Genomic DNA, 26,453 nt, shown 5'->3' on the forward strand with positions numbered 1-26,453 from the left:
GTGGGGTTAATTGTATTTTTTTTTTTCATGCGGCGAGAAACTTTCGTCCTTCAGAGAATGAGAGCCAAATTACGAGTTAGTGGAGCCATCTGTATTTAAAAGATAGTTTTACACTTTTTATATAAATTTTGGCAGGGTCATGTGAGGACTCTGCTAAAATCCGTACAATTTCCCCGAAACACACGCGCTAATGTTCTCTTCAGTCTCCGAGCAATGTCCATGCCTCGTTTCCTGCCGCAAGCTGACAGGCTAGCGGAAAGAGAAAATTGCATATTATTTACCCGCCGCGTTCAATATGCCACTTTTCCCCAATATAGCCGGCGGCTTAACACGCAAAAAACGGGGGCGTGCTGAGATGAATGCAAAGTTGCACGCGCGCACATAATGACAAGTTGACAGCTTAAAAGTTGCGCGGCGACATTGTGCCCTGACATGTCATAAAAAGTTGTCACAGGTTCCAAAGGAGTGATTTTCCCCCTCGGGATGAAGCGTTGGTGGATGTGGACCATGAATGCGGCGCGACGGGAGAAGAATGCACAAGAGGGGTTTTTCGGTTCCCGCCCGAGGAGGTCAGGGCACGAGATTCGAAGTCGTCCCTTGCTACGCTTGGATTGTTCCTCCCCATCTTTCCAATCTTCTGTACCTTCTTCTTCTTGGCTCAAACGCAAGGTGATCCGGGGTCTCGCGTCTCAGGAATATGTGAATGGCTTGTTCAGACAAGCGGAAAAATGCTCCCCCCACCCCCAAGTCCACTTCTGCGGAACAGCTCTGCTCTCCATTAGAGGGCAAGATTGCTGGACCGAACAGCGTGGAGTTTTTGGACATGCAGCGGACATCACTCACTCAATATTACAGCACCCTCAACAACTGTCTTTCCCTGATGTTGAAATGAGAAAGTCCATGAAAGTCATTTTCACTTATTTAGAGTCCAGTTGAACTAGTTACTGAGGTGACGACATGGTATTTTCATAAAACGTCTAGACGCCTCGCTTTGCTAGTACGCTAAGTACGCTTGACGAAGACGCGGTAGGAACGTAGATCGAAGGCGCGACGCTAAACGCAGAATGAGAAATAATGATGTAAGCGCCGACAGAGAGCATTGATTTTGGACGTCTGATCCGGAGGGAGCGGGCCGGCGCTCGCCGAGGACGGATGACTCTTCCGATGACGGATGGGCGGCAATTCATCTGCTAATCTCGCTTCCATTTTCAAACAGCCCATAAAAATCAGCGGCTTTGCATTTGCGGTCTTTGCCGTCGGAATCAATCAAATTCTCATGACCCGAGGTTTCAACGGTGCGCGGGTATCCTTGGATGCTTCGTTTGCTTTCGGATGACGACACCGCGACCTTGAGGCTTTATCGATTGGGCGCACTGTGCCAATTTTGCTGCCGATATCAATCTCGAGGATGTAACCAGTGATGAACTGAATCGCCTGACAGCTCGCCGACAAACAATCAAAAAAACGGCGGCGGCTGTGTTTGTGTACCCTTTGCGTGTCTCACGAGAAACCAAGACAACAATGAGAGGGCAAAACATTTCCAGAATTGGAACGGTTATATTTATCTTCCCTTACCTGAACTCTGGAGCCCGAGTCCCGTTTGATCCACTTGATGACCGTCTCGTATACCAACTCCTCCGCTTTGGTGTTGAGGCTGTCGTTGGACAGGTAGGCCACCAGGTCTTCCTTGGACACGCTCAGGATCTCCTCCTGTCCCGCCACCTGATCATCAAATACATCCAATAAGTGGATATTTTCTCAATCTGCAAGCTGACTTTGATTTGCTACTTATTGCATCCCTTCCTTACAAGCTTTCCAGTCAACATAAAATGATACACCACCACACCCATGGAACATTTTAGAAGTCATATAGCATTTTTTTTTTTTTTATACTGCTCGTTCTGACTGGCTGCATTTTTCAATAAATATCCATCACGTTATAAATAACCAAAGGAGTATATCAAGCTTTCCTCTTCCACGGGAAAACTAATGTTCAGGCATAAAGGGAGCCTCCATTTTACATGACCAAGAAGACAAATGGGGAGGGGGAAAAAAATAAATCAACAGCCAATTTTAAATCACTGACTTACATAAATGGCTGCAAGTAGCGTGACTCAAAATGTCTGCACCTGGCGCACAACATTAGTTGCGGGCCGTGTCGAGGATGTCGAGTTGGTCCTTGCATCAAATATAGAAGAAAATTCTGTGTCTGTTGCTCAACTTACCTCGGGGAAGTTCTGCAGTGCAAAGGCTTTGGCCATGTTGTGTAGCTCTGTGCAAGCCATGGCCTCGGCCATGGCCAGGACTCCCAAGCAGTTTGCCGCCGTCAGCTGTTTCTCTGCGAAAAAAAAAAGAAGATTTGGAATTTCAAAGTGCATTTGCTTAAAGCCTTGGAGCTGAAATCCACAAATGTTACTATTTCACGCTTATGACTCCAAACAAAACAAAGCCCGACAGAAAAAAAAACAAAACAGGTCATTGACTAAATCGTGAAGACCAAGCGGAAGACCGAGAAGAAGAAGAAGGTCAAGTCAGAAGACCCGTGAGGGGAGAACACAGACAGATTGATTCGGTCGATAGAGAGATGGCGGACGTCGAAGATGATGTCGAGGGATTGTGTCACAGCTTATCAGCTTTCTAGCTACCTCGACACGTCTAATAACTCCAAACGCCTCCCGGGACAAACAAACGGGGCAAGAATCGATCACGGGGAGTAGGATTAGGGATTAGCCGGCGGCACGTTAAAGAGGTAGCTCTTGAAATGACCAGCAGGGGGAGATCTTACAAACCCCCTCAGATCTTTGACAAGAGTTTGCTTTTGACCAGAGCAATCAGAATCAAAAGAGCAGAACTTTACTAATCAACATGCAATCAGACGGACTGATGAACTGGCTCAATGAAAGCGGCTGATTAAATAATTGCCCTGGAGAGGGACCCATGCCAGGCCTTTTTTATTTTTTATTTGAGCCCCAAAACAAATAGCAGTCAACAGAGGCAAAGCCAAAACACACCATCAACTAACTGCAAGTATCTGACGAGTTCTTTGAATTGACGTCAAAGAAAGTAGGTCGGCGTGACTCTCCTAACATTTGACATGCTCATTCTCCTCTGTCAAGGACAAACAGTGGGACGCGAACAGGGCGCCCCTCCCTCACCGGGCCGCTCTAATGTGCTAAAATGTCATGAATCTTGTCGAGGCTGAATGAATTGACGTCTCAGAGGAAATGAAGTCTACAAATGGCTTCCGTGTTTGCTTTTGCTTTTTTCCTGTGTTGTGTAGCCCAAATAGAGAAAAACAAATCAATAGGCGCTGTTTCTGCTGTTTTCTTTTCTCCGCTCGCCCGCCTCTGACCTTTTTTGCCGACATGCGCTTCTCTCGCGTTCGCTATACCCCCAAACAACTCATGAGATGGAATGCAAATACTGACATTTCAGGATTTTTTTATTTTTTTTATGACTGTCACCCCACCAACAAAGATTTTTCCAAACTTATTCGGTGACCTTAGAGACAAATGTATTGGGACGCGCCGTGACCCACCTAGGAAGGAGACGCAAACTTTGCAGAAAGTGTTGAACTGGAACTTGTTGGCGGCTTCCAACAGCGTCTTGGCGTTGGCCGAATCGATGACCAGCGAGCCGGTATAGACAAACTCCAGCAGCTGCTCCAGAACCTCGGCGCCGATGTTGCTCATGCTCAGCTTCAGCATCTCACCGTTGCGCGTCTCCCCTGACGACCTGCTCCGATCAATGGCGGCACAGAGAAAAAGACAGAAGACGGCTTTGAGAGGGCTTGCTGCTTGTGGGTCGAAGGAAGATTGTGAGACAAAGGGAGAGAATTTGGGGAGTTGTATTTATATGAATTTGCAAAAGATGACCTACGTATAAAACGATTTGATGATACCTCCCCCAAGGCTGTGAGGCATAAGAAGCAGAGTAAGTGCTACTCGGGCCGGGCTCGAATGACGGCAATTTGTCCGCGGGGGAGGTATTAGGGCGCTAAGTAACACCTCACCACCCATGTTTAATGTCCCTTGTGAAACAATAATCCACTCAAGGGCAAAATAAATAGAACGCCCCTTCCGACCCGCAACCACTTTAACTCCCATCCCCGCGGCCACGGACATATGAAAAGTGGCCGGTATTAAGATGGATGGAGGCCCTTTCCACGCGTCAATCAAGATTTGGCTTTTTTTTTTTTCCCCTTCTTGCTGCTGGAGCCACTTTGCTGAATTAGAAAACGTACACAACGGACGCCGCGTTCTGGAAATCTGGCAAATTGCCGAGCATTAACGAGGAGGCAGTTGGATACGCCGCCTCCCAATGACTTAAATTTCATTTTATTTCATAACACACAAACGAATTGAAAAATACTGAGATGCATGAATTAAAAATGCATCATCAGTATTAGGGGGGGGGGCACAATTTTCTTAATTTATTTATTTGGCTCACAGGTCAGTTTAAATGGGACACCAAACAAACAGGACAAGACAACAGAATGGTGGGACGAGGGAGGGATGATTAAAAGAAAAAAAAAGAGGGAGAAAGGGGTAAGGCAGAAGGGAGACGGTTCTTCCACAGGGAGCCAGCAGCCATCCTTAACAGGGAGGGTTTTGTGTTGTTCCATGACTTTTCAATAAGAGATGAGCCCAACCAAGCATCCCGCCCTCTCCAACAAAAAAAAAAGCCCACCACCATCACACCTGCAATTATATCCTGTAGTGTATGAACTCAAAGACATTAGTCATCATTTGAAACGCAGTCAGGGAGGGAGGGAGGGGGGAGGGAGGTGAGGACATCCAAAAATAAATTAAAAAATGATGACATTTAATTGTCTCCGCATGGCTGCAAAAACCCAAAGCTTTTTTTTTTTTAAATGTTTTTTTTTCTTTTTTTTTTTTCTTAATGTTTTGTCCTCCTGCAAAGCAAAAAGCCACATAGCGTTATTGACCTTTATCCCGCTCAAAGGCCTGCCTGCAGGGGGGGAGCGGAGGGGGGGTGGGCAGGTGAGAAGAAAGAAAGGGGAGGGTCAAAATGATGGAGGGAGGATGGAGTTAAGAGCTATAAATACAAAAAAAAAAAAAAAAAGAGCATCAGCCCAGTCAATTAGTGCAGCAGGAAGTGGCTCGAGCGCCCGCGGAAAAACGTTAGGGAGCGTCTGAAAAAAGGAGGCTAGCATCTGATTGCACTCGTGTGAAAAATGGAGGCGGGAGGACGGCGAGCGTGAAAATGTCGAGATGAGCTACATTGGGATGGTAGAATCTGTTTGTGGGAGGGGAAAAAAAATGCTACACCTTTCTGAGAGGGGGTGGAGAATGAAGGCCAAACACAGAAAACACACATTTGGCGCACACAACTTCACCAAAATTCTGGCAGCTTCTGTTTGGTATTCTTCATTGGAATTTGGTAGCAATCACACAAAATTATCTTTAATATGAAACTGCAATCCAAATAAGAAAGTAAAGACACGTCTCCCTATTGGGATCAACTAGGACAAAGACTACACATAAATGTGAGAGGTATTAGACAAAGTCCCGTCCTTCCCGCGGGGTGAGTGTAGTTGCGGGTTTCGCACGGCTAGAGAGGACGAACGTGTCAGAGCGGCTCAGAGGTGTTGGCGCCGCGTGGTTGTGGCCATGCAGAAACTGCGGACGGATGCCATAAATTAAATGCCAAGTGAGCACGCTTATTGGAAAATGCTGATGGGTGAAATGGAATTGCTGGTTACGATCAGTCAGACTGCTGTTTGGGGAAGGGGAGGGAGGGGGTGAATGCTTGGGTGGCATTCTTTGCCTAAATGTAAAAATAAATAGAAAAATAAAAAGTGAAATATTACAATCAATTCAAAAAAAAAATTGTTACATTTTGCCATGTAAGAGGGTCTCTGGTAAAAAAATTGTGAACTCCGAGTTAGAAAGCAACAAAAGTGGAAGCTGTTCCATGAACTTCACTAGGCATAACAAGTACTTGAACAAATGTGGTTTTCTCAAGGCGACGGCAAAATGAGCCAAATGTCTCTTAAGCCAACTAGCATGAAAAGTGACGACTTATGAAAGCACCCCTATAATCAATTAAACAATTCGGGAGTCTTTGAGCTTATTAAATTGTTAAGCTCAGGTGTCTTTCAAGGGCTTCGCATCTTCACGCATTCCAGATATGCGGGAGACACCGAATGAAGGACACGAGCACGGTCAGGGACCCTCGCAAGGGCTACCTGCTCTCGCCAAGGTCAAAGGCAGACTCTTGAATTGGCGTGTCAGTACCACATGCTCTTGTCTGCTTCTCCATCGCCTGTCTGAATTTGAAATGTACAGCACAACCTCCAAGTCTGGCTATGACGAGAGACGCTGGGCTCCTAAAAGCTAGAAAAAACGCAATTTATTTGGACCAAATATTTTATTCTTTACCATGAATAATCTAATTTTTAAACAGAAATTCTTCATTCAATTAGAAAAATGTGTCTAAAAAAATCCATGACCATAATTTGAAAATCAAAATAAAATCTATATAAAATAAATATATAAATAATTATATAAAAATATATCAATAAAATACAAATTTAGTTAATAATTTCCGGTGTTCCTAATTAAGCTAGCACAAGAAATATGGCAATATCGTCGACGGTGGGCAGCTAATAAGCAGCACGTTTACGAGCTCAGCGTGGCCGCAGGGCGAACGAGGTTACCCTCCCCCCCCCCGTTAGGCGCTCTCTCTTTTTGCCTTTTGGCATTTACGCAAACAGGCCACGTAAAGACGGAGAGCAGCGGAACCGCTCGGGCTCCCGAGGAAGTGTTAGTCAAGCTGAAAAACATCTGCAAGGATTTCAAGCCGGGACATTATGAAATTTCAAATGAGCGACGTGATCCGAGTTAGCACACACGGAAGCCAAACCAAAATGAAGCAATCGCGTTAAAAATGGTGTGGTGACGGAGAGGGGGGGGGGGGGCGATGACCAGTTGTTGACCTTTAGCTCCAGATTCAGATACATTCATTTGAGTGTGGGAGTGAGGGGGGGAGAGAAGGAAGGAATGGCTGCTGGCCCTGCGCTAGAACCAAAACAAAATGTCTTCACGCACCTGCAAGAAAGATGGAAAGAGAGAACAGAAAGAGAAAGAAGGGCGAGGGGGGGTGGAGCTAAGTGGGGTTAGGAAAGAGACACAAATGTGCCCTACAAAAGAGAACAGGTGGGAATCAAGGAGAAGGAGGAGTGCTGTCAGGAAAAGGCAAACCTTTTGACCAGGTCCTTGAAATACAAGCTGCAGGAAGCTAGAACATTTTGGTGGACTTCAAACTCTTTGCCTTCAACAATTATTTTCAGGTCTGTAAACTCTTTCGCTCGCCGCTGCTGGTTGAGCTCCTTCAACATCTCTGCGGAGGAAGAAAAAAAGAAGAAGGGGGAAAAAAAAATAGGAGAAGAAAAACAGACAGTGACATTTTAGGTTGAGAAGTTGCTTTGTTTGATTTTCAGGACAGACATGAAGCATCAACAGCGTGACACAGAGAAGAAACATTGAACGAAATCAAGTCGTATTGTCGTTAGTTAGCTCCCCTGTTTAAAACGCTTTACTGGGAAACGGCATGGTAGTATACGTAAAAAAAAAAAAAATACACAATGTGCCATTCCTCGTAAAATAAATAAATAAATAGAAATAAATAAATGTAAACAAATCCGGCACAGAATTAGCTCACCTGTTTATGATGCTAAAAAAGTAAACAAAAAAAAAAATCTCAAAAATTGAATAATTTTCATATTAACCCCCAAATATGTTTGACTAATTACAATGTGCGACTTTTCTTCGGAATCTGAAAGAAGATCTTTTCCATTCATGTGACAGGCTGTAAATAGATTGTCCTACTTAGCGCAAAGTTGCCTTTCCACCGCCGCTATCTGCTTATCCCCAAACATAATCATCTCGACGACAACCGGATTGGGAAAGAATCACGCTCGCGGCCGACTGATGCAAATTCGGTACGGTGGCGCCTCGTCGGACCAACTGCGGCGCCGGGTCGGAGGCGCTTGTTTTTCTGGTGTCTTAATGAGGCGCCGTGAGGGGATGCTGAGAGGGAAAGTCAGCGGGAGGTAGGGGTGAAGTGGGGTGGGGGAGTGGGGGGGACACGTCATGCTTTGGAATCCAGAAGGCCACTTTGAGAACATTCACAAGCCATAACACGGGATGCGATGGTTATGGACGGTTTTCTTGTGCCGTTAAAGCTTTTGATTGCCGGTGCCGGCTGTGCGGGACGCTAGGTTCCTCAATAGGAACATTTGGTAAACGGTGGAATTTGCAACGCATGGAGACCCGTACTACAGTACTCTGAAAACAGCAGAGGGAGGGGGGGCAAAAGTATTCACTCCAACAGAAGGACTGATAAGTGTTTTCAAAATAAAAGAACTGATTTAAGTCGATCGTATGATCTCAATCAATCAAAATCAGTACCGGACCAAATGTTTCGTACGTGGACCGTTCTGGAAATCTCCCCACCCCGAAACACAAAAGCATTCCACCCCAGCTCATCCTGTCAGCGGGCCAAGTCTTCCCGACAGTGAATAGTTTGGACTCTCCTGCAAAAGCGATATGGCTCTCGCCTCCAATCAGCCGTACCGCATAGCACCCCTTCACACCGTGAATAGGGCCCCGTGACGGGGTGGAGCGGGGGTCCGGGGAGCAGACAAAAGGCCGACTGCCTCGGAGTCGTGAGGACACACCTGAATGGCTAATAGAGGAGCTGATGGTGGGAGGATTTGCCCCAGAACAACCCCGTGAAACTACAAATGGCGTAGCCCATTCTTCGGTGCGGGGGGACGCCAAAGCTACGTCTCAATACGAGGGGGATGCCCAGAGGGACGTCAAGTGGAGTAACAAAGACCTACGCTAGCTTTCGCCGTTGGGTCGTCGGGGGGACGGGTTCACAACAGGAGCGGGCCATTCCAGATTGGCTGCTTTTCGGCCTAGTAACGCCGTTATGTCCAATCGGGGTACTCGGGGACGCCAACCAATCGGTGGGTGCCAACGCTTCGCCAATACCAAATAAATGACGCGCCAAGACATGATAGGTTGCCCAGAGAGCCTACGCCATTGGTTGCCGATCTTGAAGCCATTTTGGTGTTCCATTTCGGTTTGACAAGAGCGAGGGTGTTTCCGCCATTTTGTTTTCAAGGCAAAAATTTCGGTGGGCTTTGTCATCACATTGTGGCGTTAATATTACTTTAGGATTAGTAAATTGCCAAAATAAGATTCAAATGTTCATTAATTACATGTACTGTATATTTTGGTATTAATGTCTAATACATTACAAAAAAAATGGTATACTTTGATGATTTAATATTTAAAGCATGTTGGTTTTTAATCAGACATTTTTTTTCCCAGAATATTTGCAACATGTCTATAAAAATAATTTTCATATTTTTAGTTTGAATATATTTGATCCTATCGATCAAAAACAGTTCATTTTAGTTTGGCGTTCATTTTCCCCATATTATTAACAAGTATACAACATTTTTACATTTTTTTTGTTTGAATATACCATTTTTAGCATAATGAACGTCCAATTAGTTACAAAAATTCTATTCTTAATGATTTATCAATCAAAGGATTTTTACAAAATGTTTTTTGACATTAAAGAAAACTCTGAAAGAACAAATGTGCTTATACTGACCCTTTTGTTCTCTTTTAAAGATTAAATAGTAAAACACTGCTCGCTTAATTGCCCGGAAAGCAAACCAGCACTACAAGATGATCAATAATTCAATAATTCAAAACTCAACTATAATGTTTTCATTCAGAGCGTAAAGAGACAGGAGCATATTTTATGACGTACATTAAAAATTAAATGAAATCAATGTATTAAAGTATTTACGCTGCATCTTGTTTTTGAAGCCAAAAACATTAAGACTATTGAGAAGATTTTTCCATAACAAAACTGTATTTTAATTCATAAATTGAATCAATTTAACTTTAAAAATTTAATCGTTAGAAGAAAAACACAAATGAGTCATAGTACATTTCGAAAATAATTACAAGGTACAATCTTTTGACTCATCTTACCCGTTTAAATGTAATTGCAAATACATGTATTTCTTGTAATTTAAAATACCATAGAAATTTTTTGTCAATTTAAGTATTTTTAGTTTTTATAAAAATACGTTTGGTTTTCGAATGCTAAAATGCAACTAATTTGAGGGTCATTGTGAACAACTAAATCAAAAGCCTTTTGGTTCCTCAAAATAATAATCATAAAAAAAGCACACTTATCATTCGGCCTGCTATTTATAGAATTATTATTATTGTACATTGTATTTTTGTTACATATCCCATGTGAGCGCTTGAGATTTTTTACAGCAATATTTGTAATTTTTCTACATTTATTAAATATTTTTATATCAATATATATATATTCATTGAATAAAAACATGGATTTTACATGCAATCAAATATGGGTGCTTGTCAGCCAATTTTGACCTAATTTTTTCCTGATCAAACAAAACACGATAAATTAGACATGTTTTAGCTGTAATACTAAAGAATTTTAAGGAATATTTTTCAAAGGCCATTTTCACGTCTTCTTAGACTTAAAAACACAAATAATCAAAGGCTCGCAAATGTTTTTGGGAGGATCAAAGCTGGCGTCTTTGTGCCATCGCGAGGCCACGTGACAAAGTCAGATGGCATCCAATGGCGTCAAAACATTCCAATCAACCGGCATTCATTCCGCAGGAAATCCGCTCGCATCGTCAACAGCTCTTCACTCTCGCCGCCTGGGAGAATAGTCCGTGATAACGCAGCTCGCTTCAAGTCTTTTTCCATCCTCCTTCCTGCTTAAGAGTGCCGAGTTAAGAAGCCGCTCGCCAAGGGTCGACCATTAGGGGGGAAAGGAAGGTTTCAAGGACGCCATAGGGGATCGTTGAAGGGAACCTGGACTTGGACCCTGAAGGTCCAGAGGTCAGGCCGCACTCTGAGAATCTGAGGACAAGCTCAAGGGGAACGAAAGTGTGTCAAGGACCCCGAGGGGGCGGGGGTGTGGCTTCAATGTCAGGGCGAGGGGGGTTGTAGGTGACATTATCATAAAAAGAAAAAGTCCACTAATTAGAAAGTTGGAGGCTACAGTTGGATTCATTTGAGGTCTTTTTAAAACTTTATAAGAAATAAATAAATGTAAAGACATCCTCACTAGACTTTGATTTTCAGGATAGTTTTGGCATGGTAGCTCATAAGAAAAAAAAAAAACAATTCTGTTTTTCTCTATCGTGTCTCTCTAAATGTGACTACCAGCATGATAAAACATTGCTAGAATATTCTAATAAAGCGTCCGCCAATTATGTTTGACAAGTCGAAAACGGAGTCCCTTCGCAATCAAATACGGAACGACAGACAGACAACACAACAATACGGGCGCCACAGGAATAACTCCAGTCGGCAAAAAACTGGGACACCCCCACCCCTGAATAATTCAAGCTGAGAGAAAAAGGGGTGACTGACTCCAACAAACAACAAACCTGTCTATTATAACATAAGTCCTTTTTCATTGGGTACGCTTACTGTATACAGATTATAACTGTTGTACTTTGGTGTTCCTAATAATCAGAACAAAAAATCAAAAATATCAAAAGTCATGTCTGTTTTTTTGTTTTTGTTTTTAATTCTGGCTGTGCATCATAGGAGCAACGCCGAACATTAGGACAATGTCAACACGGCCGCATAAATAATTAAAAGCGAGTAGAGACCTGCAACTAAAGTCGCAATGTTCATTTTCTGCTCCAATTCAGTATTTATGAATAACACTATTTATTGACTATATTGACGACGAAAGAAATCCAAAAACAAAATTCTCAATCGAGATCCGACATCAAAGTATTGATGGGACACATTTTTGATTGTGCTTCGCGTGTGCACCACATCATGCAAATAATTGTGTGACCTGAAACCTCATTTGATGATACCTAATGAGACATAAAAGTGAATTTCCTGGGTTGTTCTGGCATCAACTATTTTAAAAATGCTCTAACACCTTTGCACAGCCCCCGCACGCCAAGCTTTTGCAGCACCGAAATGATTACTTCCACGAGGGAATATGCGGAATAATGACATCCACTGCTAGCCAATGGCACCTCATCAGAAATGTGCAAGAATTTATTTTCCAGCACTGCTCAAGCAATGTGTGACGGTCCTAGACGTTAACACGTCACCTTCACACTCTTTAAAAATAAATAAATAAACATATTATGGAAAGACTCTTGACAGCTTCATTTCACCTAAACGATATCTATCCCTATTATTTCCACCATTCTGCCAAAAAAATCAAAATAAAAAAAAAAGACTTGTGCTTTCCAAAATAGTTTTTTAAAGCTCCCAAATTGAAAAGATAAATAATTGAGTTGATTTTTTTTATTTTCCACTTTAGTAAAAATTGTGAACAAATTGAAAAGCAAACTCATTGCGATGTTAAGGAGTACATTTTTTTTTTTTTACAATTTTGTTTGTGCCTGGTCAGCGGTCAACTTGAAGAGGAAACGACATTGACGGCACTGGTGATTGATTTGGCTCTGTCAGCTTTACCTTTTTTTTTCTACAGCCGGCTTTATAAAAACGTCACCACTTTGAAGTCCGCCACTGAAATAGTAACTTAATGTAATTGAATTAAAAGTGGTGGGAAGCGGACAAGCGCTGCACTTTATTTTAATGAAAGTGCCTGACACTCAGCCAATTACAACATTAGCTGTCAAAGTATTACCTACTACCCACAAAAACAATCACCACAATGATTATACTCATAGTAATCAACGAGTCAATTATTAACTAAGCTTTTTTTACGTAAAATTACGAGCAACTGGTTAATTAATTTCTCATGAAATTAATTAGAACCTTACTTCTTTTTGTTTTTAATTTAGGACAAATACTTGACCGCCCCCGACACTCTGTAAAAAAGAAAAAAGAAAAGTGCAAGCATGGCGCAAAGGTCTGGTGTAACCTTCAGCATCTTTTACCATTCACACTCGCATTGCGTTTACGACTCGCCGCGTTTCTCATCACCTCCTCGGCATGTAGACAAAGATAATAACATTTTCATGTCAGCTGAGCCCTTTAAGGATAAATGTCACCGTGTCCGTGCCGCATGTTTACTGGACAACGTCCTAAAAGTCAAAGCGGCTCAAGCGGGAGAAGGTTAACGGTGGGGGCTATGGAACATTTGCCTTTGATCCTATTAGAACTTGTTAAAAAAAAAAAAAAATCTTTCATTTTTTTCTGACCATGTTTAAGCATGGCAGATGTGACCTTCTAATTTTTTTTTTTCGTTTTTGTTCAGGAGCCCTAAAGACAGACAACATTTAAATGCCAATAACACACTGAACTGCCTCATTGCTCGCCCCCCCCCCACCAAAAAAAATATTGTAAAACAAATGCAACAAAAATCAAGAAACTAGAATCACTTCTCAATAACTGTACTGTATCGATTTTTTTTCTTACAGTATGGAATGACTACATTAGCAACAAATATTGCGATTGTGATATATTGCTATTATCTGTGACCATACACTACCGACAAATATCGTCATTGTGATGAATCATTTTGTCATGTACATTATCCATACGGTGGCGTGAAATGTCGACACGGCGTCGACGGTAACATATATTGTCATCTGGCTCTCGGAGAATGGCCGTGACAAAAAGTCAATCGCGCTGTGATTCGGCATCATTCCATAGCATCGCACTAGCTTCGCCTCACACGGGATTTCCATCGGGCCGGCGCAAGATGTCTCGATTGCAGACGTGAGCGCCGATCATCCGTCTACGTCGCAGACAAACTATCAATCTTTCCCGCGCTCGACCTTGTTGCTAACTCCCAGGAATAATAAGACGGGAAGGGGGATTGTCTGCTCTCGTCATTAGTATTTATTAGATGTCCCGCATGCGTTATCAAAGCTGTTTCAAAGTTTTTCTTGGCAGAAGTTTGACACAAACATGGCCGACACCGCTGAAGTGTTTCGGCGCCCCACCTTCCCGCTGCTCATAGGCCTTCTCATTAGAGAGGAACAGCCGTTGCGCCGAAGACGGACGCCGGCTTTCTGGCAGCATCTGCCGTGTTTGCACACAACTCAAAACTCCAGTCGTCTTGCTTACGAGTTCGTTTGTTCCGGTTCTATTTGAAACAATGGCGAAAACTAGCATGTTTCTTTTGGCCTATCTGGTAAAACAAATCTGAGGCGGTGTATCAAGTTTTATAGCCACGTGACTTGAATAACATTTCTTGTAAATGTCTCCTTGTATCTGTTTGTGCGGCGGAAATCAACTTTATTTGATGGGCTTTCATGGCGCCCATAAAGTTTTTCCATTAAGTTTTCCGGGGGACCAATAAGCGCCGGCGCTCCCTGGAGGCAAATGGACTCCAGCTGTTTCTACATCTTTCTTGTTGCTTGTTTTACAGTTTCCGCTCGCAGTTTGCTAACTAAATATATTGCAGGCTATTAATGGCGCACTTGAGAAAATGGAGACATTTCTTCCCATCACCTTTTTGGGGTGCTCAACATTCCCGAAAGCTCATCAAGCTTGGCGAAGATAAAAAGACTAAATTCCAGCGCAACCGAGCGCTGAGCTTTTTTTTTTTTTTTTGGGTGAAGAACAAAAGGGGATGCGATCCGGCGACGCGAACAAAAGGAGTGACTTGCCGCAAAGAGGGCAGGTGAGGGGTGGGCAAGCTACGCTCCCGATTATGCATGTAGAACATGATCTGTCCGGGCCTCGGGTTCGTCCGGCGACGTTCACGAGCTTTATCTACGAGATCCGGGTGATTAATGAAGCTGTCGTGGAATTGTGCATGGGAAGAAGTGGGGAAGGGATGATCAATCTTAATGAGCTATCCAGCGTCCGTGCATTAACCGCGGGCAGATATAATGCATGGAGGATCCTGGCGGGGGCTCCTCGCCTTTAAAATACGATAACGAGGGAGAGCGAGTGCGGGCGGAAGGCGGCTTTTCAACTGCCGCCGTATTCCCAATAGCCCCCCCCCCCTCCCGTGCGGCTCCAAGATGTAAAGGAAACTCTTGGACGGGAGCCATGCTGATCCCAGCAAAAAACCACAGACCACTACTGACTAGGGAGGGGTATAAAAACTAGTTAAGTTCACTCCTGGCAATTGGAAGAGAAATTAAAGCGGCCGTGTGTCGTATACTAGATTTTTAAACACAATTCTACTAAACATGGAGCCATATAAAGCCGTGAAAGGTAAATTGTTTACATTTACGTGGATCGTTATTTGTTACGGAGTAAATTGTAATTACAGGAGAGTTAAAGAACCGACTTGATAAGGCAATGCCGCTTCAGAATCAGAATTGGAAGGCCGGCCGGCTATGGCTGTCTCCAAAACGGGTTGGAGGCGCCAATCTTAAATAATAAACATGGTCAATATTTACACTGGAAGTGCCAAGCTGTGCTCTCGTTAAAGATTGCTCCGCGATGTTATATTTTGTCTCGTTTCGCCATAATGACCGACTTCAAGATAACTGCAAAGGTACCAAAACAATTTGTCACCTCGTCACCGTTCCAGTGAAGCTTGCGTCCACTTTTTTTTTTTCTTTTCTTCGGGCGCTGCCAAACGGGAAACAAAGCGAGGAGAAAAGGGGGGCCGGGTTTAATGAAGGCCGCTGTGATTAATGGGCTTGGCGTGGCTTATTGCAAAACTGTTTGCGACTGGAAGTGAAGCTCCGGCTGTCCTCATTGCCGTCTAAAATTTAAAATGATGCGGCGTGAATAACAGCTGAGGCCGGTTTATTTTTATTTGTCTATTTTTATATTTATCGCACTTGAACGATATCCCCTTTCTCTAAGATATTATATTTCTATGATATCATACATAACACAGTATTATGTCACCGGTAAACCCATGTGACTTTTTTTGCTCTACGTTAAAGATCCACATTTTCACGGCAAACCTTGATCTTAACTCGGCGGGGCATCTTAATTGCGTTCGCGACGGCCGCTCGTCGCTTCCCCCGATAAGGTCTGATGTGAGCTGACTGGAAGATGAACTCCCCGGGCAGGCGAGGAGGCTGCGTGTCACGCCGTGTCATCGCGTGGGCCCGGTGGCTCCTGGAGTGCATGTGATCGTCGCCGCCGTTTGTGGGAGTCGCAAAGGGCCAGTAAAGACTGCCGAGGTGGAAGCTAGCGTCGAGTGTCAGATAAAAGGCTGGCTTTTCAAACTGAATGCGTGTCAAAACAAAATCCAGACAGGCTGGCAACCAATGACGACACGTATTAATGCTCAATAACGGATATGTTTTCCCTCGCTGAAACGCAAATGTAGCGCAAATAACGCTAAAGCAACAAAGGCTAATGGAGCCCCTGCCCCGCCCCTTCGCTAAGATGCATTCAAATCAATCCCATTTGCGAGCTCGTCCGTGCTGAGCTCGACACTCGCAACCCGTGGCTGATATTCATCAGGACACGAGCATCGATCTAAAGGAGCTGTTCAATATACTCGAGTTGCCTCTCCCGGCCTGCGGGGGCCCCGCACTCTTTACAAGGCCTTTAATCAACAATGTCAGTCACCTCCGCTGACGGCAGAATTTGTCCGAGTCAGCCGCACCGGTTATTTGAGTAGCGATAAAAAAACAAAATGTAAACGTTAAAGAGGAAGGGAGCGGCGAACGGTGTCGACAGGCGGTTATTACCGGGAGTGCCTGCTGCGGGTGGCGAAACAAGGTGGGCAAAATTATAGAGCGACGACAAACATCTCCGCAGGAGAGCATCTTTAAAGTGCACACAAAGCAGACGATACGCTGCACTTTCCTTTTCGCTGACGTTATTCCATCAAGCGGATCTAATACTCGCCCTTCTAAAGAGCCATTCAAATCATTTGGAATTTGTCAATGGCATTTCAGAAAAATCAACATGAATTTTATGACCCTGTATGGTCAATGACAACCCAAGAGTGAATTGTTGAGAGCGGTATCGGCAAGCGGGTATCGGCACACGTGCGCACAAAGAAGAAAAATGCGCTCGTCGAAGCGGAGCGAAGACAAATTGCTGCCTTTGAAGCAAAAGCCGCGTTCAAAAGACGAGGCGCAATTTCTGCCACTGTCCTGTTTGCAGGCTGTCAGCTCATAAAATGTCAGACCGACACACACTTCGCGGCCCGTGTGTGGATTAAGAGCGCCGGCGTCAGCATCTCCAAGATCAAGCTCCCTTTTGCCATCTTGTCTCTTTACAACGCTGACTTATCGGTGGCCTGCCGGCGTTGGAGGTTTGTTGGCATGTTTACATTTCAGCATATGGCTTAATTGATTGAAAATGTGATAAATTGCAATAATGACGATCCCTCGGGCTGGAATCACAATGTCGTTCTGCGTCGCCGTGAACGCTAACATTCGGCGCCTCTTGGTGGGAGGTCAACGCAGGTGCGCACGTATAGACTTAATGGATCATGACAGCCCATTCAATACGCCGGAGGCGCCAAAAATTGTCATTTTATCGAGACCGGGGCGAGCCGACAATCCTGTCTAATTATCCGTTTGCAATTCTACCTACAGTCTCATTTCAATGTGGCGCAGGCAGGCCGCAAAATAATTGCTTTTCTGCAATCTACGAGTTCATTTGCCTTTGTTTTATTGATCGCAATGAGTCGGAGATGTGGCGAGGGGGGGTCGGGAGTGTGCGTGGGGGTGAAAACAATCTAAACCTAAATGAAAAGCTTCATTAAATGTGAAAATTGTACCGGGAATTGCCAACATCTGTTTCTGACGTGTCCCCGCGTCGTAAACTCCAAGGTTAAAACCAGACGGCAAATTCTGCTCGAGGGCTGTGAATCAACTTTGCAAACGACACCTGCGAGGCGGGCACTGGTCCAATTCGGACCCCCCCCAAAAAATTTGCTCTATCAGTAAAGGCGCTTTAGTTGAGTCTGAGGTTAATAACCATTTCACGAGCTCCAATGGTGAAGCTAACTAACACGCGGAAGCTAACCCACTTTCCCTAACCCAAAGCTACCATGCAAACCAAACACATGAAATCTTGCTTACCTTTGGGATGTCCCGGATCGCTGAACTCGTACTTCCCCATCCCGACCGTCCGCAGCATTTGCAGCCCGTTGGGACCCTCCTGATTGTCGGCGGCGGCCAGCGATGCGTTGGCGGCGGCCGGGGCGTGGCTGGCAGCCCCCTGTCCATTGGTGAGCTGGATGAGGCCCGGGTGGTGGGCGCTCAAGTGGCCGTTGGCCATCATGCCGTGCACCACGTGGCTGGACGGAGCCGTGGCGTAAGGAGGCTGGCCGGGCATGCTCAGCACCATGGCGGGTGGCTGCGGGGTGGACTGCGGCGTCAGCTGGAAGTGGGCCGTCATGAGGGAGTGCTGATGATGGGGCGGCGGCACAGATGTCACCCCGATGATGGGCGACTGCGCCGTCACGCTGTGGTTATAGGAGGGCGGGTGGGGGAGGGCGTACGTGTGGGGCAAGAGGCTGGGCTGGCTGACCGGCGCTGCCCAGGCGGGACCTGCGAGACAAAGACCAATCCAGTGCATATTGGATAAAGATGTAAAAACTTTGCGGCAAATATCAACATTTCTTTTGCAATAATATCACATACGAGATCCGCCATGTTTTTTCTTTTCCACTATATTGCTCACATTTGCAATATAGTGTGTTATTACTGGGCTACTTTGAATCAAATTTTGCATAGTGCTTATTTTTTCTTGCGATTTTCTAATGCCTTCTCGTCCAATCGTCCGGCTGCTGCACTACTGAGGCTGCATATGAAATTTTTTTTTTCTCCTTCCTTATAACACCACCTCCCTTATGTTTAATTAACCCGTGTGTAAGATCAACATCATCACAAGAGTTTAGCAAAGAGCAAACGCATGGCTTGTGCTTTTTATGCCACTGTGGACTGTGTGTTTATCCGCACACTCTGAGCCAATCATTTCCTACCCCGAGGCGCTCGGTGCGCAGGGTGTGCCGGGAAGACGCAACCATATTGGACCTAAATGATGCCTCCTTGCCACCTTCTAAAAATAACAGAGAGCTAAGTCAAAGGGCCAAACGATGCTTAAAAAAAAAAAAAAAAGAAAAAAAAGTCACCTGCATTATTTATGACGCTGGAGGTTCTAATAGAGAAGTCAAAAGTCAGTCAGCTAACTGGTTCTGCCTTGCATCTGTTGGTGCCTTGTGACCCAGTTCCCCCTCATGGAGTGTTGCCAATTATTTCTTCGTTTTGTATCTCATTCTCAATGTCTGAATACTTTTCTATATAGAATAACATTATAGAGCCTATTTTATAACATTATAGCGCCTATTTTTAGTCGATTGTGAACCTTTTGTACAACAATGCAATCATGTATTTGTTGGTATTGCTGAATTGGTTCTCCTTACCCGAAAAAAAAAAAAAAAAAAGTTGAAATAACGAACGAAAAATGCCTGATAATCAGTCAACGGTTGCTGCAATTGAGTCTTCGGTTGTCTCTCTTTATTAGCGCAACGCCGCTGTCTGCTGGTGCTCTTGTTAAAAAGAGACATTTTTGGGTGAGTCGCGGCAGGTCAGCGAAGGAAATTAACCGCTCTGGGGCAAAGCCATTCTGGGTGGCTTCATTACAAATACGTCTTGGGGGAAGGAGAGGCAGAAAAGGGGAGACAATGGCACAAAACCCTTCCTCTAGTTTAAATCTTATGTTGAAACCCTAACCCTAGTTTTAAACCTTAGTGGCTGTTAAGACCACTAAGGGTTTTTTTTTTTTTGCATGTACAATCTTGACATTTTCTAGTAGCACGATTCGGCTACCCCCCCAAAAAGAAGAAAAAAAGCAGCTGTTTGTACATTATGCATTTTCACTCACAGTCACACTCGTTCACAATAAGCGGGTGAATTTCACGCGTTACCTGTAGCCTCGCCATCTCGATGCTGCTTGCTAGGCGGCTCGTCCGTGTCCCAGGGTGTGAGTTGGTTGATGGGCGTCTGTCCCCACCTTACGCCCGGAGTGAGTAGCAAGCCAGAGCTTTGGTTGTCCCCAGGAGACACCTGGAAGCAAAATAAGTTGTACTTTTCAAAATGGAGTCTGATTGCATTTTATAATGTCCATTTTACGTCTGTAAGTGATTCTTGGACCTTAAAACATGGAGAACTCTTCACTGTATATTAGTCTGGCTGGTTGTGCGAGAAGCTCAATTCTGTACAGTAAAGATGTGCTTTGTCTATCAAAACAAATATTTTCTATTTTCCCACCTGCTATGTGAAAAATAGCATTTTAGTGACGAAGAAACGTTATCGTGCGAGTGCAGGCTGATGTAACGCTGGCTCAATCACAGCCAGTCCCCCCGTGGGACATCTTTTTCCCCCCCATTTCAACCGCCGCTTCGGAATCTGGGCTCAACGGAGTGCTAGGGGTTTTCAAGGGTTCGGCGCTGAAGCCGGATTCCCCTCCGCTTGGCCTTGAAGTTAATAGAAAAGACCCGGATCCCCTCCGAGCGGCGTTCCGGCCCTTCATTCCATTATCCTGCCTGACCCCGCAGCGACGCAGCTTGGCTTCAGAATTCACAAGCAGCTTTATCATACAGAACCCAACCAGTACTAGTAACAGTATTACTGTAGTAGTTGTAATAACGTAGTAGGCCCAAGTCTTCAAAAGCAAGGCTGCGGTTGGATTTCAAAAATGTGAGTCTAACCAAAAGTAGAAAGAGTAGAAGTTGCAAAACAGACCTCGACATGATATCAGATGAGGTTTTTAGATTTGGTGAAGCAGCATGTGGCTCATGGCCCGAGGCTGCTTCGGTACACTTCAAACAATCGTACGTTTGTGATCACGAGGCGGCTTGTGTTTGTGTGACAGCAGCTGTAAAATAAATTGTCAATAGAAGTAAACCCGAAACGGGACCCTGGGGAACACCCTTTGCAACAATGCTGTGTTTTGGGATGAAAACTCAGTTTCACACGGGCAGACAAGTTGAATGCGTGTCCACTCGGAGATAAATCCCAACTGGAGCTTCTCTGACAGCTGTGTGTGTGTACACTTTTGCGTGTGTACGGTGGAAGCCCAAGACCCCCCCCCCCAAAAAAAGCAGAGACAAAGGAGTGATGGAGCGAGGGAATGAAGCCCGGGAAGATGAGCTGTCAGCTTCTTTTGTCCACTACAAGCTGTCAACTCAAACGCTTTACTCACAGTACTGCTCCATCTCAAAGACTCGAGGGGAGGGGAGGGGGGCGGGCAAGATTCCCGAGCATATCCAAGGTGAGGAGCCGCTCGTTCCAGCCCTCCTATTTGTTTTAATGAGCAAGCTTCCTCCTCATGCTCTGCGGTGGAGGAAAACTCATCATTAACGCGCAGAATGTGACCCTCTGACTTAGCCCGAACCCGCAAACATGGCCTCATTAAGAGTAATAAGAGTTTACCCAAAAACAAACACCTTATTTGTTGCATACTTTGGTTAGCTTCATCTCCATTTGCAGCAGCGTGTGCGTGGAGCGGGAGCGACAGTACCTTCCACAGCACCATCTGCTGGTTCTAGCGGGTCACTGTCCCACGAAAACGAACAAACTAACATACAAATAATCATCTTGCTAGCTAACAAAAATCTAGTTCATTCACCAACAAACTGAATAACTAAAGTAGAAACCAACTAGCACGCTTGACGGAGACAATGAACTGGTAAATAAAGTGGGGAGAGAAAAAAAAAGCGAGCCGTGCATGTGGACTGACTGCAAACACACACCAGAAAATGATGATGCACCGAAAGGAATACAAACAAAACTTGGCCATGACCACACACAGTAAATATTGCTGTGTGTCTGTGCACGCCTACTCCCAGTGCACACACACACACAGGAGCCCCGGATTTATTTATTAAGACGGTGGACATGCTGCGAGGAGACAAGTATGAAGCAAGTGGAGGTTGCGTGACGGCGGCTGACATTTTCTCTCCATTTTATTTTGTACTATGTGGTTCCAGTTGGATCAATTGAGGGTGGCCTATTATCATCGGCCAGCGGATGCTTTCTGCCGACTGGACAAAAAGCATCTGCTGGGTGAGTTGGGGGGAGCCATATAAATAATTTTCGAGCCTGCGCCAAAGCCATTTGGGGCTATGGCCGGGGGTCGAACGGAAACACCTGAGTACATGCCGTACTGCGATTATGTCACGAGTAGCCAGACACTTCATTCGATCAACCTGCAACGTTCCTTATAAAAGGAAAATGATAATCCTCAGTTATTCAAACTGGAAATATTGGCTCCCAGCGGGATGAAGCCATATAGAAATATTGCTACAATCAAATTATCGGAACATATATAATAATACTAATAAAAAAAAAAATCCCTGTGTTTATTCCTAAATGCATACATAATGAGGTGTTGCAGCGGAGGTATACAAAGCACAAAGTAATATAATGCAATAAAAAGATATTGCAACAGTAAATATTTATATTTATAATAACTTGCTCAATAAAACACAGCATGGGGGAAAAGCGTACATAAATGCAGATGATGCATTTATATTAGCAAATCAGTTATGATGATGGACGCTTTGTATTTAAAAAAAAATAATAAACCAGCTGTATTGCCAGTTTCACACAAACAAACAGGAAGTCGGCCATTTTGGATCACGAGGAGGGATGTGGGGCCTAGCGTGGCGTCAAAATCCAATGCTCAGTTTGCGGCTTGGCGACGAGACACCAGACAACACTGGGATGTCACACGCCCACACACCCCCAAGCGACATCCTCATCTCGATGGTGATTGTGTCAGGTGACATCTGTCGCCGTCTTGGTCTCGAGCCGAGCAGAACCTCATGTCTGCAGCCCGCCGCCATCTGTCTAGCACGCGGCGGATTTCTGACTGCCTTGAGTCATTGATCATCTTTAAACAAAGGAAAGATAATTGCTCAAATAGCCACGCAAACAAATATTATGCATCGTCACATCAGATGCACAAATTGGCCAATCACAGAGCAGCACAAATTAAGAGAACCAGTTTGCAATGGTCTCTTCCAACACAACTGGACATGTGCGGTGTTGCTGACATTAAAATGCACTACCACCTCCACAAATATGCTCACTATCTCACGGGAGACGCGCGCAAACAAATTTAATCAAGACTCGATATTGCTCCCTACATAGAAATAACACCGGTTTGTAATTGCACGCAAGGAAGGAAGAGCAGGATCGTGAGAGTGTAAATTCATGGAAGTCCATCTGCTTGCTAATCCTGCTCAAAAATATTAGTTAAAAATACCACACAAAAAAGTATTCAGAAAGAATACAAAAATATGATGAGAAATAGTCTAGGCCGCCTTCTCTATATCGCATAATCCACTAACAAAGTCGGCTTGTAACAACACACAAGGACAAGGGAGGAGGAAGAGTATGCAAGGAAATGAAATTCATGAAATCCATCTGCTTGCAAGAGGGCTGGGTTTTTTTTCTCCTTTTCCTTCGGCCAAGCACGGACAGACACGCCGGACTTGGCTGAAATGTGGAAACTGATGGGAATAATGGCTCTTCTCCCAGAAACATCCATCACGCAGACTCACCGCGTCGCCCCATGAGCGATCGCTCTCACCGCAATTTTTTTTTGTTTTTTTACATTATAGATATATCAAAATTATATAGAACCAAGACCTGAATGTGAGCAAGAATTAACGAGTCACGTCCCGTTACAGGGGAGAGTTAATCTCCATGGTGATCGCCTGAATGTGAAACCGATTAGTCCCGGGCGTCCCCGCATACCGCCGTGTCCAATCTATTGGACCGTAATACTGCAGCACATCAGGCGCAACTGTGTCAACAAAGATGGAGAGGAAGAAAAAACACATGCAGGTGGCGATAGAAAATCGGCTGCGTTCATCGGCGACATTGGTTTTCTTTTTATATATATATATATATATATTTTTTTTTTTTTAATTGCTACTTGTCAGGACTGCCAAGCCCCATGTTTCCAAGCATCGTAACATACGCATCTGACATCCTTCTCACACTTAACGCTGACCCCGGGGCGGCTGCGGTAGACTGGCATCATGAAAATAACACTATCGTCTGCCGGGCTTATATCGCGTTGATGCTCCGTGGAGCGGCTACGGATACGCTGGGTGATTTCTAGCCCTGGAGGGAGGGCCGCCGCCGAAGGCTCGGACGCTGAAATTGCGAGATTGCCGATATGCTCGAGTGGGAAAGCGGAGCTAATATCGTCCGAGTGCTCAGACCTCGCAGGGCTCGCAACCTTCCTTTTGTGTTCTTGTTTGTGCCAGACAGGCGTCGAAGAGGCCCCGTCCCAAGGCATCGAGCAGTTGACCGCGTTGAGCTTCTTCGCGTCACGCTTTTAAGTTTATCGGGGGCTCCCTGCTGCGACCGACCGAGTGACACGCGGGGCTCCGGCGGGCCGTGACTGCTGAGCGTTTGGGGAGGGAACGATCCAACAGTCTGTCAGTACCTCATAGATGAACACCCGCGAGGGGAGTCGATATACACTGACCAGATTGAGTTAGCCTCAGATAAAGGCAGCTTGGCAGCAACAAATGAGAAGAAAAAAATTCTGGTCTATACACACACAAAATACAAGAATATTAGGACGAGGTGGGGTAAAAAGTGACCAAAAATACAAATTAAAAAACTGGCAATTCGTCCAGCCAACCAGTAGCCAGCCCCCGTGCTGCTTTGACAAAAAGCTCGAAAAAGGCGCTCTGAAGTGCCTTCAAAGCACATCAAATCAAGCGCGGCTGCTTTTTGTTTACCCGACATGAGCGGGATTAAGCTCAAGCGGTTGAGGCAAACAACAACACAGACGTCCAATCGGGTCGGGAAACCTGAGGCGCCGCCCGTGGCGACTCTTTTGCCACAAATGCGCCTAATTAGCGAGATAATGCTTCAAAATGCAACGAGTGCATTCTTCAAGGCCGGGATTGGAAGTCAATGAAACAGCTGGCTAGCCGCAGTTTAGCAATAACGATAGCATATTACGCTACAACGCATTCATAAAGTCCGTACTCGAGTCCCTTATTTAGCTGGAAATATTGCGCAATAGTGCAAAGAAATTTAAAGCGGGAGTAAGAAGTGTGACTGTTAAATAAATTCCCATTGCTGGTGTGTAAATAAAAGAAGCTAGCTGTCTGACTTCCTTTTGAAAACAATCCAGCGCGCCGGTCCTCAATCGTTTTTAAAAGCTGCTAGTTTAAGGTTAAACTGCGACGCACCTTTGTTTGAAAATATTGTCTGGGCGGCTTCATTCCTACCTTTGAGCTTCCCCTCCTGGGGGGGCTAAGACAACGCCGGGCCCCCCGCTAGCTCCGCTCAAAGGCGGCTTTTTATCCAACAAGATGAAGCGGTCAGCGAGAACCCCGGGGGGGCTCCCAGCACGCCTGCCGTGGTCGGGGGTCTGACACGGCACAAGCGAGGTGGGGGGGTTTTTAGAGTGCAGCAGGTGGGGAGAAAACAAAACAGACTCTGCTTTGAGTGTTTTGTGGGCTTGGAACCACCTCTAGGCGGGATGCCAACAATGTGAGCGCTTCAAATGCTAATGCTAGTCTATACACATGGCAGAAGATATTTCAGGGTAAGCATCACGCCAGTCCTAAAAGCGATAGGCGGCAAATTTAATTAGCAGCGAAACATTTGATGGTCCTCGCGGGGGTCAAATCGTGACGGACTGGGTTAAACGTTGAGGTCAGACGAGTCGAACGGAAGCAAAACTATCGGTTTTCATCCTTTTTGTCTCAAAAGTATTCGGCCGGACGTCAAGGTCTAAGCGACATAAACCGAGTCGAAGTTGAAAAGGCGCAGCGGGCAAAAGCAATTACGAGTCACCCTTCTGAAAATTTCGGGCAAGAGTCATTTGCATCCATGCTGGGCGAAACACAAGCACTGCCATATTAACCGAGTGAGCGCGGAAGGATTTTATTGGGTTTAAACACGGGCCAAAGCCGAAGTCTTTTATCTGCTGAAGCATAATATTCCTCCTCAAAGTGTCTTTGTGCCAAGAGCCCACTGAAACATGGATTTCATACATGGTTTAATCCTTTAATTTGATCGTTCAAATCCGCCCCTTCTCCGCATGCTTATTCGCACCGGGGAGATTGCCGCTCCTCGGCGCTCGCTCTGTGGAGTAAATCTCACATAAGTTGAAATGTTTCTGGAGTGGTCGCAGTGAGACGATTGTACTTCTATGGCGGTCGATTGAATTTGAGTCTCGACGACACACGAGTTGATTTTACAATTTGGTGGCTTTTCCTAGAGTTGACTTTGGGATTTTACCAACTACCAGAGTTCGATTTGTTTTGCAGCCGCAACGCAGCGGCATAAATTCAGCGTGGGCAGCTGAGCAGAGAGGCGTAGTAAACAATCAAGATGGCCGTGTTTGATATTCCGCCGCGATACATCCCGTGCTTTGATGGGCTCTGATAGAGCGTCTGTGTAATACCGGCTGCCGGCGTTCCATTAAGACGCCGCAAGGCCACGTGGAGCTTTCTGTTCCACCGAGCACTATCATTTTTTT

At 45.0% G+C, this 26,453-nt stretch overlaps 1 protein-coding gene across 5 annotated transcripts in view; it reads right to left on the reverse strand.

Annotated features, from left to right (window-relative positions):
* klhl29 (kelch-like family member 29) overlaps positions 1–26,453 on the reverse strand; it is an 86,162-nt gene that overhangs the window by 19,292 nt on the left and 40,417 nt on the right. For all 5 annotated transcript variants that reach the window (XM_085936867.1, XM_085936869.1, XM_085936870.1 and 2 more), the window contains 6 exons: positions 19,858–19,996; positions 18,008–18,478; positions 7,227–7,365; positions 3,539–3,735; positions 2,226–2,338; positions 1,576–1,722 (listed from right to left, as the gene is read on the reverse strand). In XM_085936867.1, coding sequence (XP_085792993.1) covers positions 1,576–1,722; positions 2,226–2,338; positions 3,539–3,735; positions 7,227–7,365; positions 18,008–18,478; positions 19,858–19,996 — 1,206 coding nt within the window. The remainder of the gene's footprint in view (positions 1–1,575; positions 1,723–2,225; positions 2,339–3,538; positions 3,736–7,226; positions 7,366–18,007; positions 18,479–19,857; positions 19,997–26,453) is intronic.

This window comes from Syngnathus leptorhynchus, chromosome 18 (genome assembly GCF_054491065.1).
Source record: "Syngnathus leptorhynchus isolate UIUO chromosome 18, UIUO_Slep, whole genome shotgun sequence".
Lineage (NCBI taxonomy): Eukaryota > Metazoa > Chordata > Actinopteri > Syngnathiformes > Syngnathidae > Syngnathus > Syngnathus leptorhynchus.